Source organism: Pelodiscus sinensis, chromosome Z (genome assembly GCF_052426305.1).
Source record: "Pelodiscus sinensis isolate ZL-2025 chromosome Z, ASM5242630v1, whole genome shotgun sequence".
Lineage (NCBI taxonomy): Eukaryota > Metazoa > Chordata > Testudines > Trionychidae > Pelodiscus > Pelodiscus sinensis.
Window position 1 is genome coordinate 23,332,930 of NC_143085.1, and position 13,013 is coordinate 23,345,942.

A 13,013-nucleotide genomic window follows, 5' to 3' on the forward strand; every position below is an offset into this window, starting at 1 on the left:
GATGCAATAAAATGAAGGAAAGAAAACACCAGGGTAAACTAAATTGCTCCCTCAAATTAGTCACTCAACACCAGCAATCAATTACTGCCAGTAGAGTTGCTTTAAAAAGGTCACCCCTAAGTAAGGAGAGGGTGAAGACAGAGTGACGGACTGGAAAGAGAAAAGGAAGGAACAAGAAGATGCTGTGAGCTAAGAGCTGGTTAACAGGCACCAGAAGGAGACATTTTGGAGAGGTTGTTTGGGAAAGTGGCCCACGGAAAAAGCTGTCAAGTCGGAAGGAAAAGCAACATTGACTGATGCTGATACTTTAGGGGCCCTGGACCGGAACCTGGAGTAGTGATGAGCATGGTTCTCTAAACTGTGGACTCGCTTCCTCTAAAGAGAAAGGGACTGTGTACAGGATCACAGTGAGTCTCTGAGGCTAATATTATCTGCCAGTAGTGCGAGACCCACAGGGCATGGCCAGAATTTTGCCACAGCTGCCTTCTAGGTTTCTTCTGTTAGGACACCAGATTTAATGGCCCAGACAATGGATACACTCATGGGGTAAAGTGGAACTTCACTTGAGAGATGAGTCTTGCCTATCTAATATCAAGTTTGTACAGTGCAGAGCTTCAGCCACTGGAAAACAATTCATTGTCATAAACCCTTAGGGTTTTAGAAATGGACACTGTTCTCCATCAGGTTCAGATTCAGGAGCTGATTGGAGATAAAAGAAAGCTCACTGCTATTTTCACTGCAAAAAGTTGTAGTGAAATTTTTCATTAAGAGTTTAGACTATGGAACAGAGAAGGTAGATCCCATTTAGGAGCAATATGTCTAACATGAGGGTTTTTTTGTTTGTTTTTTTAAAAAACAGCTTGGAGATTTAAAGCTGAGAAGCAAAATGCCATCTGAAATCAGAAATCTGAAGTGAACCATAACTCACTTATCAGAGTATGAACTGAATCATAAAGTGCAAGTTAACAAAAGAAAACTACTATGCTATGATTGAATTTGCACCAACATATGAACGTTAATGTCTGCAGTTCCCAAGCTTGGTTTTAACTGTACAACCTTACATGAATTAGGTTTTTCTTTCACTAAGTTTCTGGTTGTTTTTCAAAAGTCACAATAAGAAAAAGGAAACAGGTGCACACTACGTATATGAATGGTTAACCAGTTACATTACCGGGTTATTGTTAGTGGTTATGGTTAACAGGCTAGGGCCAGAGTTGCCACCTGCCAGAAACCTGAGCCCAGTCAAAGCAGCCCCCTACCTACAGTGGGCAGCTCCAGCCCAGCCAGTGCAGTTCCCCGGTTGTAGAAGATTCCACCCAGCTGGCGCAGTGTACTGCAAGCAGGGGCAACTCCAGCCCAACCATCGTGAGTGTGTGTGGGAGTAGTCACTCCAGACTAGATGGTCTGAAGCAGCCCCACTGCCCACCTCTGTTTAAGTGATTAAGCAGTTACACATAATATTTAACTGATTAGCTGATTAAATGGAATTTTACATCCGTAGTGCACACAGCATGAGATAAAGGTATAACTAGGTTCTGTACCGGTATTTAAACATGTCATGGAAGATAAAGTGTGATATTTATGAATACTGTGCCTACAGCTCTAAGTTTTCAGAAGACCGTTCTCGCACCAACCAACCAGCCAAATATGTGAAAGAGGTTCTAAGGCAATCTCAGAAGGAGATGAGAATGCGCTACTATCCCTTTCCAGTATCCCTCCCATACCCCCAAAAAGTCTACATTCTATTTTTAAAGAATAATTCTGTAATATTTAAGTTCTACATGGCACAGAATATAAAATAAACTGAATAATTTTCCAATGAGACACTATGTGATCATGTACACACAGTAAGGACTGTTTACACTACAGGCAGAAGCTGAGCATAGAAGCTTAAATCACTTTAAATCTTTGTGGGTGCATAAATTCCTAGTTTTTTATTCATAGTCTCCTCTCCCCACATTTGCAGCCTTAACTTCACAATAAGGGCTACGAACATGATATACTCAGAATCTCACCTTTGAATGAGGAAAAAGGCAGAAAGATTTTTGTTTTACGTGGCAAAAGCAGATACTTACTGGCCAGTTATAATACATGTGGCATAGCTTGTAAGTTAAACGTTGCATATGATCAGGTTTCAATGCACTGTTGTCATAGATTACATTGTAGTGGGTTGGTGAAACACTGCCATTTCTCACAGACTGACTCACAATAAAAAAATCATACCTGTAAATTGAAAAAAAAAAATCAAGCCAGAAATTGTACTCAAATCCAATCCCTTCACACAAATTACAAAAGTTTGCCTTCAAATCAATTTACCATATTTTAAAAACATTTGCGTTTATAGAATTACAGCATGGTAAGCATAACAGAAAAGTGAGAGAAAGAAGGCAAATTATATATACATTATAGGCTGCGCTGGTAACAATCCATTAAGGTTGTCTAATACTTTCCAGAACAAGACCTCTTTTCTGTTGCTTATAACTTTGTCAAACTTCAACCACTCAGACTGAAGTTTCACATCCTAGATTTTTCCTCATGCTATTTATTGGAAACATTAAATGTTTCAGTTGCTTCCAAGAATGAGATTAGGGAAAAATATGTTTGCTTTGATCATATACAATTATTTAGATCTTTTCTTTGAACTGCTGTAGCAATTTCAGACTCTGAAGCTAGGACCTGAAATTTAGAAATTTTAAATCTGAAAAATTAAGGATCCATATGTGCTCAAATTTAGACAACCTGAGTCTGAAAAACAGCTAAAATCAGAGAAGAGATTCTGTCCACACTAGACACATTCAAACCTAGAGCTGAGCAGGACTTTCTCTTTAAATGCTTCTCTGAGTGGCTGCAACTTATATTGGTTCTGAGTCCAGACAACAAAACTTGGAACTCGGAGACCGTCTTTGCCCCTGGTCTCAATTCCACCATGCTGGACCCAGGCAACATTGAGGAGGAAGCTAACCAATTGACTGATCAAGGGAACAGAATGGGACAAAGAGCCTAGGAAGTTTAAGAGAGGGAAACTAGGACCCCGGGGGGAGCTAGGAGGGAAGAGGGATACACAGGAGTATGGGCTGGGGAAAATAAGATCACTCAGACTGCAACTGGCTGAATAAGAAGATGTATTTGGAGATCAGGAAGGAGACAGGGAATCTGGAGAGAGTAAGATTGATCATTTAAGACATGAAGTCAGGGGGCAAGGAGAAACAGGTTTGACAAGAATAAACCAGGAGTCAAGGTTGGGAGAGGCAAGCACAAGAGTAAGATTGCTAGATCTCTTCTTCAGAGCCTGGCATGGATCCAAGATTCCTAATCCTCATCATTTCTCTGCTTTCAGCAAACACGCATGAAGTGTTTGTGTACCAGATGGAGATTACAGACTCAATAGCACTGGTTAATGCAGTTTGAAACCCAGTTTGAGAGTCTTTGAAATGATACTGTAGAATCACTGGATCTGTCTGTAATGGAGAGAACAACATAAGGCAGGGGTGGGCAACATACCTCTTGCCAGCAGGATCCAGCCTGCAGTCACACTACCAGGACCTTCAAGCACACAGCAGCCACTGTTTTAAGTGGAGGACTGCTCCCTGTGCCTCTCTGCTCTGGAGGGAGGGGAAGGCTTTCTGTGATCTCATCATCCCCAAGCCTAATCCTCAGCTCGTATTGGCTGTAAACAACTGGCCAATAGGAACTGACCCCAGCCAGTCTCTCAGCTCCTACTGGCTGAAAGTTGAAAGACTGTGCTGTGGGATGGAGGCAGCACAAGCCTCTTCCCCTCCCGGAGCTTTATTTGAGAGCCACAAGGAAGGAACAGCCTGCAGTTTTAAGCGGTCTGGGGCTGGCCAAGTAAGTACTTCCCAGCCAAAGCCTGCCTCTCGCAACCCTGCCCCTCTTGCACCCAAACTCCCTCCCCCAGATCACCATCCAAACCCTCTGCACCCCCGTGCTCCAGGTCACAACTCCCTACCAGACTCTGCACCCTCTTCAACACTTCTGCTCCAGGCCAGAATCCTCCTCTGCACCCATATCCCCTGAACCTACATCCCAATCTCTTCCCTGACTCAGGTCACAACCCCCTCCTTCACCCAAACACTCTCTCAAACCTTACACCCTCTTCTGCACCCCAGTCCTTTACCCCATGAGCCTTTCTGCATCATCCTAGACCCTATACTTCCTCCACAAAAAAGTGCAGCCCTTGATTACTTTCCAAGATCTTGGAGTGGCCTCCCCACAAAAAATTATTGCCCAGTCCTGATTTAAGGGATTATCTAAATGCCTCTTCCCTTTCCAAGTACAATGCCAAGGCTCTCCTGACATCTACTGCATATAGTATAGTCACTATGTTGTTGCAGGGAGGCAACAGTGGCAGGTATGCCATTAGAGGTACTATTTTCCCTATTCTTTGCACTGAGGTGAAAGTTGCCTTCATGGAAGTATGCACAAGGGAGTATGTGACCATGAGTTTAAAAGGTGGCCTTTTTGGGCTCCGGAGGACTAAATTAAGGAGCCAGGTCTCATTTGTGGGTAGAGATTACTCATACTTTTGAGGAATCTCTTCATTGTTGGGTGTGACTATCCATCTATCTGCTGTAAAAAGACAGTTATGCGATAAACATCACCTTTAGCAAGCTGATAAATACTTCTGTCTTTATGAGAGATAGGATGAAATCTAGTATTAATGGGAGAGAAGATGATGTCAGGGTTATTTGTTTCAAAGTATATCAGATGTGGAATCTTTTTTACTTCTGAATGCAAGTGTAATAAGTCATTGGTTTTATACTATGTTTATACTATGTTAGTCTGCGGTGCTGAAGGCAGCGGGGGCAGGGAAATACCGGCTTGTTTCTTTGAAGTGGCCCCCCATGCTGTCTTTGAAGTTGAGCTGCTCAGCTTCTCACCTGCACCCACCCGCAACTGCAGGGCAATTTGCAGGGAACAAGTAGGAAAGGTTTTCTTCCTCTTGGGGGAAGCCATAGCTGGGGAGGGAGCCCTCCGCTTTCCTGTGGTTGGGTCCGATGCTGAGGAGCCTGGAGCACTGGGAGGTAGGAGAGCCTTGTCAAAAAGGATCTCTTTAAGCCGTCTTTCCCGCTCCTTGTGGGCTCTCGTTGTCAGTTTGCACAGTGGCTGCATTTCTGGGGAATATGAGCCTCCCTAAGGCAATGGACACAAGCAGAGTGTTCATCAGAGACAGGCATTGAGTCCCTGCACATAGTACATTTTTTAAAACCGGGGGAGCCCGGCATGTTGGCTGACTGAGAGGAGTCTGCGCTTGTTTCTCCGTTCTCCTTTAGCCCCTTTCTCTCTCGTTTGTGGACTGCTATACATAACTATTTTAGTTATTTTTTTTTTTAAATGAAGGGACCACTGACTACTGAGCTTAGCTCAGGCGTAGCTGATAGGGTAACAACATAACCCTTCTCCCCTTTCTTTCTTCTTCTTCTTCTTTTTTTTTTTTTTTTGAGAAGTTAATGAACTCGGGGTTGTAACAACAAACAGCACTTAGAATGAAACAAGGTACTATATACAAACAGTAAGTGGTTTTTTTTTATCATTATACTGTCTCGTTCTTTTTTTTTTCGTTCTTTTTTTTGGAGCTGTGACACTGAGGGTTGCACGGCAAGAACAGCTGAAACCTTTAGCTCACGTATGAACAGCAGATAACTGTAAGTTATAACCATCTGCAATTAAAAAGCAACTTAATGAACCGAAAGAGTAATGAAGTAAATATCTGACTTGAACTTTCACTCAGGAAACCTAAGGAGATGAAAGGAGCTCCGTCCGTGACCAGAGGCAGATTAGAGGAAACTGGCAGGTGCCGGACCCCGCGTGGCACATGAAAGCGCGAAACCAACTCGTGCACACGCGGTCCGGCCGAATACAGCTCTGGCAAGTTCCGATTCATGGTGCCGGGACCAGCCCGACACCAGACGTGGAGCACCCACGGGGACTACCCCGAAGAAGAACCTGTAAATTACAATGATGGATATGCCTGTTTTCCTGAGAAGTGAGGAAAGAACTGAAGAGCAATTGGTGAGCTGGATGCTGGATCAAATACCGGTACCACATTTATCTTGACTACGTGATGTCTCTTAGTATGACTTTCTCCATTTTGAGAAGGATCTTTGCCATAGGTGGAAACAAAAGGAAGGCACATAGGAGCTCTTGAAAAATGAAAGCATGCCCTAGTGATATTTTTCTCTAGTCTGGCTTTCGAGCTGTACCAGATGCATTTCTTGTTGCTGTAAATACCAAACAGATCTATGGTAGGGGTCCCTCCCATCAGTGACAGAAGATGTTGTAGAGAATTGAGCACATTTCCTATTCATGATCCCTGGGAGAATTTGTGGCAGTGTTCACTGTTACATTCCTGTGCCCCGTGTGCTCCTGCTACGTGAATGTTGTGGTAAATGCACCAATTCTAAAATGTTATCACTTCTGCACATAGGGATGGGTAATCTCGGAAGTTTATGCTGTCATGATTTTTGTATGTGTTTCTTTAATTAATGGAAGGATATATGTACAAGAATTACTGAATGCCCTGATTTCCAGGAGATTGATATGGAGCATTAATCCTGTTAAAGACCATTTGCCCTGAATCTTGTAATTGGCCAGGCAAGCCCCTACATCTCTCAATATCAATACTGAAGGGAGCTGCATTAATGGAATCCCTGCATAAGCATTCCATGGGTCTTTCCACTATTTGAAGGCAGGTTTAACTCTGGAGGGCATTGGCTGTAATTTATTTAAACAGAGGCTTCACACGCTCCCCTGCCCCCCAGGCCCTGATTGGCCTGGGGATGGGGGAGCACGGGAAGTCTCCTCCAACCACCAGGGGGATGGGTGCTTAGTGGGAAGGGGTGGGGAGCAAAGGGGCTTCCCCACCCCCAGACCTCATCTCCTGACCTTCAGAGGGACCCTCATCCTGCCTTCCTAATGCAGAAGCCAGCTCCATTCCTGGGGGCAACTTGTGTTGGCTGCCCTCCCCAGGCAAATGCCCTTTCCCCTAGTTGACTCAAAAACCCATGTGGCCTCCCTACCTTCAGAGGATGCCTTATCCCCGTGTTGGCTGCCTGGATATTTTAAGAATGGGGTGGAGGCAGAGATGGGACTTGAACCCACCACCCGGCACTCCCCAGTTGAGCTAATTATGGTCTGGGGGTGGTGAACCCCGTAAGCATGCTGACCCCACCCCATCCATTTGAGGCCCCACCTCTTCCGGTGTGGCCCGGGGTCACTTCAAAAAAAATTTTGGCAAAAAATTATTGCCCACCCCTGGTCTAGTCCCTTACCTCATAGACTCATAGACTTTAAGGTCAGAAGGGACCATTATGATCATCTAGTCTGACCCCCTGCACAGCGCAGGCCACAGAATCTCGCCCACCCCTCTTAAATAATCCTCTCACCTATGTCTCAGATATTGAAGCCTTCAAATACTTTGAAGGCCCCAACATGCAGAGAGTCCTTCAGCTGTGATCTGTGCCCAATGCTACAGAGGAAGGCGAAAAACCTCCAGGGCCTCTGCCAATCTACCCTGGAGGAAAATTCCTTCCTGACCCCAAATATGGCGATCAGCTAAACCCTGAGCATGTGGGTAAGACTCACCAGCCAGACACCCAGAAAGTTCCCTATAATGAATGGTCAATTAGTTACCAAGATCATGTTATTTCATCCAACCATCCCCTTATCATAGAATCATAGAACTGGAAGAGACCTCAGAAGGTCGTCAAGTCCAGCCCTCCGCTCTAGGCAGGACCAATCCCCTCTAAATCAACCCGGCCAGGGTTTTGTCAAGCCGAGACTTAAACACCTCTAGGGATGGAGACTCCACTACTTCCCTAGGTAACCCATTCCAATGCTTCACTACCCTCCTAGTAAAATAGTTTTTCCTAATATCCAATCTGGACCTCTCCCACCACAACTTGAGACCATTGCTCCTTGTTCTGCCATCTGTCACTACTGAGAACAGCCTCTCTCCATCCTCTTTGGAACCTCCCTTCAGGAAGTTGAAGGCTGCTATCAAGTCCCCCCTTACTCTTCGCTTCTGCAGACTAAACAGACCCAAGTCCCTCAGCCTCTCCTCGTAGGTCATATGCTCCAGACCCCTAATCATTTTGGTTGCCCTCCGCTGGACCCTCTCCAATGCGTCCGCATCCTTTTTGTAGTGGGGGGCCCAGAACTGGACACAGTACTCCAGATGTGGCCTCACCAAAGCCGAATAAAGGGGAATAATGACATCTCTGGATCTGCTGGCAATGCTCCTCTTAATGCATCCTAATATGCCATTAGCCTTCTTGGCTACAAGGGCACACTGTTGACTCATATCTAGCTTCTCATCCACTGTAACCCCCAGGTCCTTTTCTGCAGAACTACTACTTAACTGGTTGGTCCCCAGCCTGTAACTATGCTTGGGATTCTTCTGTCCCAAGTGCAGGACTCTACACTTGTCTTTGTTGAATCTCATGAGATTTCTAGTGGCCCAATCCTCCAATTTGTCTAAGTCACTCTGGACCCTATCTCTGCCCTTAAGCGTATCTACCTCTCCCCCTAGCTTAGTGTCATCTGCAAACTTGCTGAGGGTGCAATCTATCCCCTCATCCAGGTCATTAATAAAGATATTGAACAAAACCGGTCCTAGAACCGAACCTTGGGGTATTCCACTAGAAACCGACCACCATCCTGACATCGAGCCATTGATCACTACCCACTGGGCCCGGTCTTCTAGCCATCTTTCTATCCATCTTACCGTCCATTTATCCAATCCGCATTCCCTTAACTTGCTGGCAAGAATATTGTGGGAGACCGTATCAAAAGCCTTGTACCTCTTTGGAAGGGAAAGAAAAAGGGGAGGGAGGGGAAAGAAACAGGAACTAGGTTGTCATAGCCATTTAACTCTCTACTCCTAGGGATATTTTTGACTATATCTATATTGTTACAGACAGGAATTGTGAAATAAATTACCATAAATTAAACATGACTACGTAGTCCTTCTTTGACAAAAAGAAAAGTGCCCACTTTTAATTATTATTATTATTATTATTATTTTGGCACAGACTGACCCCAGGAGTAACTCAAACAGTTGAGAAAGGCAACAAGGTGAGGGGAAACAGGAGCTGGGGGGGAGCCAGCTTAAAAGCCAACTCTCCCCAGCACCATCTTCAGAGGGTAGGAGTACCAGAGACATAGCAGGGGGACTGGGCTCTATGCCTCTGCTTTTTAAATGTATTAAAAGCAACATGGTGGCTTATAATACATTTAAAAAGCAGAGGCACAGCGGGGGAGTGAGGTGTTTTCCCCCACCAGTTGATTGTGCGCTGCATGAAGAAAAACTTCCTTTTGTTTGTTTTAAACCCTACTACCTTTTAATTTTATTTGGTGGCCCCTAGTTATGAGAACAAGTAAACAATTTTTCCTTATTCACTATTTCCATACAAAACATGATTTTATAGACCTGTATCATATCCACCCTTAGTCTCCTCTTTTCTAAAATGAAAAATCCCAGTCTTTTTAATCTCTCTTCATATGGGACCCATTCCAAACCCCTAATAATTTTTGTTTCCCCTCTCTGAGCCTTTTCCAATGCCAATGTATCTTTTTTGAGATGAGGCAACCACATCTGTATGTAATATTCAAGATGTGGGAGTACCATGGTTTAAAAGCTATTTACCTCCAGCACGGTCTCTGTGGTGCCACGTGCCCCCCACCCATGCTGCTGCTCTGTCAGAGGCAGCATGAGGGAAGGCTGCCTTGGAGCACCCTCTGTCTGCCACAAGCCTGGGCCCACCACAGGCAGCGGCTGCTCTGGCAGTAACCCCTGTCCACAGTGGCCCGGGTTGGCCACAAACAGAGGCAGTCCAACAGCAGCCCCTGTTCACTGGGACCTCACCATGGACAGGGGCTGCTGCCATGAAACAGCCCACCTATAGCCAGTCTGAGCCACCAAAGACAGGGGTTTTGCTGCCGCAACCTCTGTCTGCTTTGGAGTCCCAGTGGACAGGAGCTGCTGCCGGACTGCCTCTGTCCATAGCCAGCCCAGACCTTGGCTGACAGCGACTGATTTGTAGCACCCTTTCCCACTCCTTCTCCCCTCCAGCAGCCTCTGGCCTCTCTCCTTGAGGAGCTCAGACCCCCTGGTGGACTGGGGCTGCTGCCACTCCTCACTGCTGCAGCATGGGGTGGCAGGTAGCTAGTTTACACAGAAAGCTGGTTTTTAAACTGGCTTTCCTGGTGGATCAGCTCCTGACTGGTACCCTGGCATGCTGCTTCTGTTACAGAGGCCTAAGCGTGGGATGGTAGGGGGCTCCCTGGTAGTGGGGCTGGACAGCACTGAGTGCTGCTTCCACCTCAAGAGACTACAGAATAGTCAACTGACAGGAATTCATATAGTTAGTCGACTGTTATTACCCTAGGCCTAAACTCAAGTTTAGTTAGAAAATTCTTCTGTCAACCTAGCAATGACTTCCTAGGGAGGTAAATTACACTACTGACAGGAGAGTCTCTCACTTCATGGTAGGTAGCGTCTACACTGAAGCTCAGTTATAGCATAATGCTTGTAATTTGTACAAGTAATTTTTGAATATTACAAGACTAACAAAAATATAAATATAGTATCATACACGTTTGTGGGCACCACCCACTTCCTCAAAAAAAGAACCTGTCAATTGTAGTGCTGGTAGTAATTGACATTTTTCTTCCTTTACCTTCTTTTTCTGTTAAAAAATGTTATAAATTGTGAGGGTCCCTCCTTTTTTCCTCCACTCTGCTTGTCTGATGACGTGTGTTTTTGCCATGAAAGCTCATAATATTATACTTATATTTGTTCGTCTTTAGAGCCACATCTACACAACTGACTGCAACACCTGCAGGTAAAGCCTGTCTAATCCCTTCAGGAAGTGGCAGGCAAGTATCATGGCAGACCTTGATAAGGACCTTATTGGATGAACAGGAAGACATACAGCAGGTGATTTGACCATGAGAAGTAAAAAACATGCTACAGCACCAGAACTGTGGTTCATGAAGGATTAAAATCTCTGACAATTGGAATTGTTCCATGTTGCACAGAGGTCCAAGTGTGAAAATCCCCTCCTCTGGAAAATTGACTGGACAATGTTTGATTTGAGAGACCATTCATAGCTAAGGAACAAATGGCTGAGGCAGTCTACTAACTCTTTCTGTACCTTGCAAAGGTATAAGGCCTACAGATGTATTAAGCTACAAAACTACCAGAGTTCTCAGGCTTCTGTACACACGGGAAAGGAGCACCAACTCGTTTATTTTATAGAAAATCACTGATGTCTTGTGATTCTATGGAATCTATGAATATTACCAAGTAAGCTCCCTGTATATGGCCCCTGAAGGCTTGGCATACCAGCCGCACTGCCTTGAGCTCCCACACTTTGAAGTGTAGGGTTAACTCTGACACTTACCATAGGCATGAGTCCTGATCTCGCCACGGTTTGCTCACCACTCTGACACATCTGTGATGGGCACCATCAAGGGCTGTGGCCTGTTAAAGGGGACTGCCCCACTGACCATGAGGCAGGAACCACCATTTTAGTGAGTGGAGGGGGTTAGAGGAAGGGCAATGACAGTGTCCAGAGTGTCATGGACAGGTTTGTTCAACTGTGTTAGCCATGTCTGGAGAGGTCTGAGGTGCAAGCTGACATGGTAGACTATGTATGTTCATGCCATTATGTATCCTCAAAGTTTTATGCAATTTTTTGCTACAGTAACAGGGAACTGGCTGAGGGTCTCAATGTTTTTCAGGGCCTGGAATTGGGCCTCAGGCAAAGAGTCTCTTGCCACCTTGGAATCTATGAATGTGCCTATGAATTCTATTATTTGTGTAGGCATCAAGGTGGATTTGGGTATGTTGAGAATGAGACCCAGTCTCAGGAATGCAGTGTATGTTGGGGTCACATGCTCCTTGGCCTGCTCTTGCAATTGGCCTTGTTCAGGTGTTATCCATATGGAAACACATGTGCTGCTGTTTGGGCAGGTAGGTTGCCATCACTGCCACGTATTATGCAAACACACACAGACGGCTGATGAGAGGCCGAATAGCAGTACCCTGAACTGGTAGTACTTGGCCCCCTCACAAAGTAGAAAAACTTCTGTGGGACAGAATGATGGAAGATATGAAAGTACACATCTTTCATGTCAAGGGTGATGTATCGGTCCCTCAGATCCAGGAAAAGGATAATGGAAACTAAAATGACTTCTTTATGAATATCAGCTTTTTATGAAGGAATTGAGATCTTGTACATCTAGCATCAGACAAATCCCAGGTTGGCCTTGGGGTAAGTATTGAGAATATAAAACCCTGCCTCAAAACTTCTTAAGAACCATCTCTAACACCCCTAGCGTGTGGAGTGACTGCACCTCCTATAGTAGGAATTGCTTGTGAGAAGGGTCATTGAAGAGTGACAGGGAAGAGGGATGAGAGGATACAGAACTGAATAGAGCACACCGATTTGAATGTGCTCAGAACCCAACAATTGGACATAATCTGGGTCTATGCACAGTAAAACAGGGACAATCCATTCACAAAAGAATAAGGATCTGAGTAAGCAATTGGTACTCCCATCCTTGGGTACACCTTCAAAAATTGAGTTTTGAATCCTGTGTTACACCTTAGTGGAATCCTGCCCCTAGCTAGAGGATGAGTCAGATTGTCTCCTCTTGCCATTCCTGCCCCTATGCCTTTCACTATCTTGTCTGGATGTACCAGCATAAAATTGGGCTGGGGCTTAAACTGTTTCTTCTATATAAGTGGGAAATGAAGGTTACTCATGTGAGCAATTACTGAAAGGTCTTTGAGATGAGTGTCTGGGAGCATTCCTGTGCATTTGCAAAGATACTTCTGCAGCAGGGTCCATCTGGGGGGCACATATGCAGAGTCACTCTCACGACTTCGCTCAACTTTTTGTTTAACATGCTGCATGTGAGACCCAGAGCTCTCAGGTCCTTTTCTACCACAGAGTCACATAACTCCAAAGTAGAGGGGGGAAGGAGTA

At 45.0% G+C, this 13,013-nt stretch overlaps 1 protein-coding gene and 1 long non-coding RNA gene across 5 annotated transcripts in view; one reads left to right on the forward strand and one right to left on the reverse strand.

The window, feature by feature from the left end:
* The window catches only part of PIWIL1 (piwi like RNA-mediated gene silencing 1), a 132,010-nt gene that overhangs the window by 10,374 nt on the left and 108,623 nt on the right, over positions 1-13,013 (reverse strand). For all 4 annotated transcript variants that reach the window (XM_075898455.2, XM_089775171.1, XM_075898454.2 and 1 more), the window contains exon 20: positions 2,076-2,223. In XM_075898455.2, coding sequence (XP_075754570.1) covers positions 2,076-2,223 — 148 coding nt within the window. The remainder of the gene's footprint in view (positions 1-2,075; positions 2,224-13,013) is intronic.
* Positions 2,189-7,378, forward strand: LOC112547060 (uncharacterized). Its single transcript, XR_016348334.1, has 3 exons — positions 2,189-3,846; positions 5,595-5,663; positions 5,750-7,378. It is a non-coding gene; the product is annotated as an uncharacterized LOC112547060 (long non-coding RNA).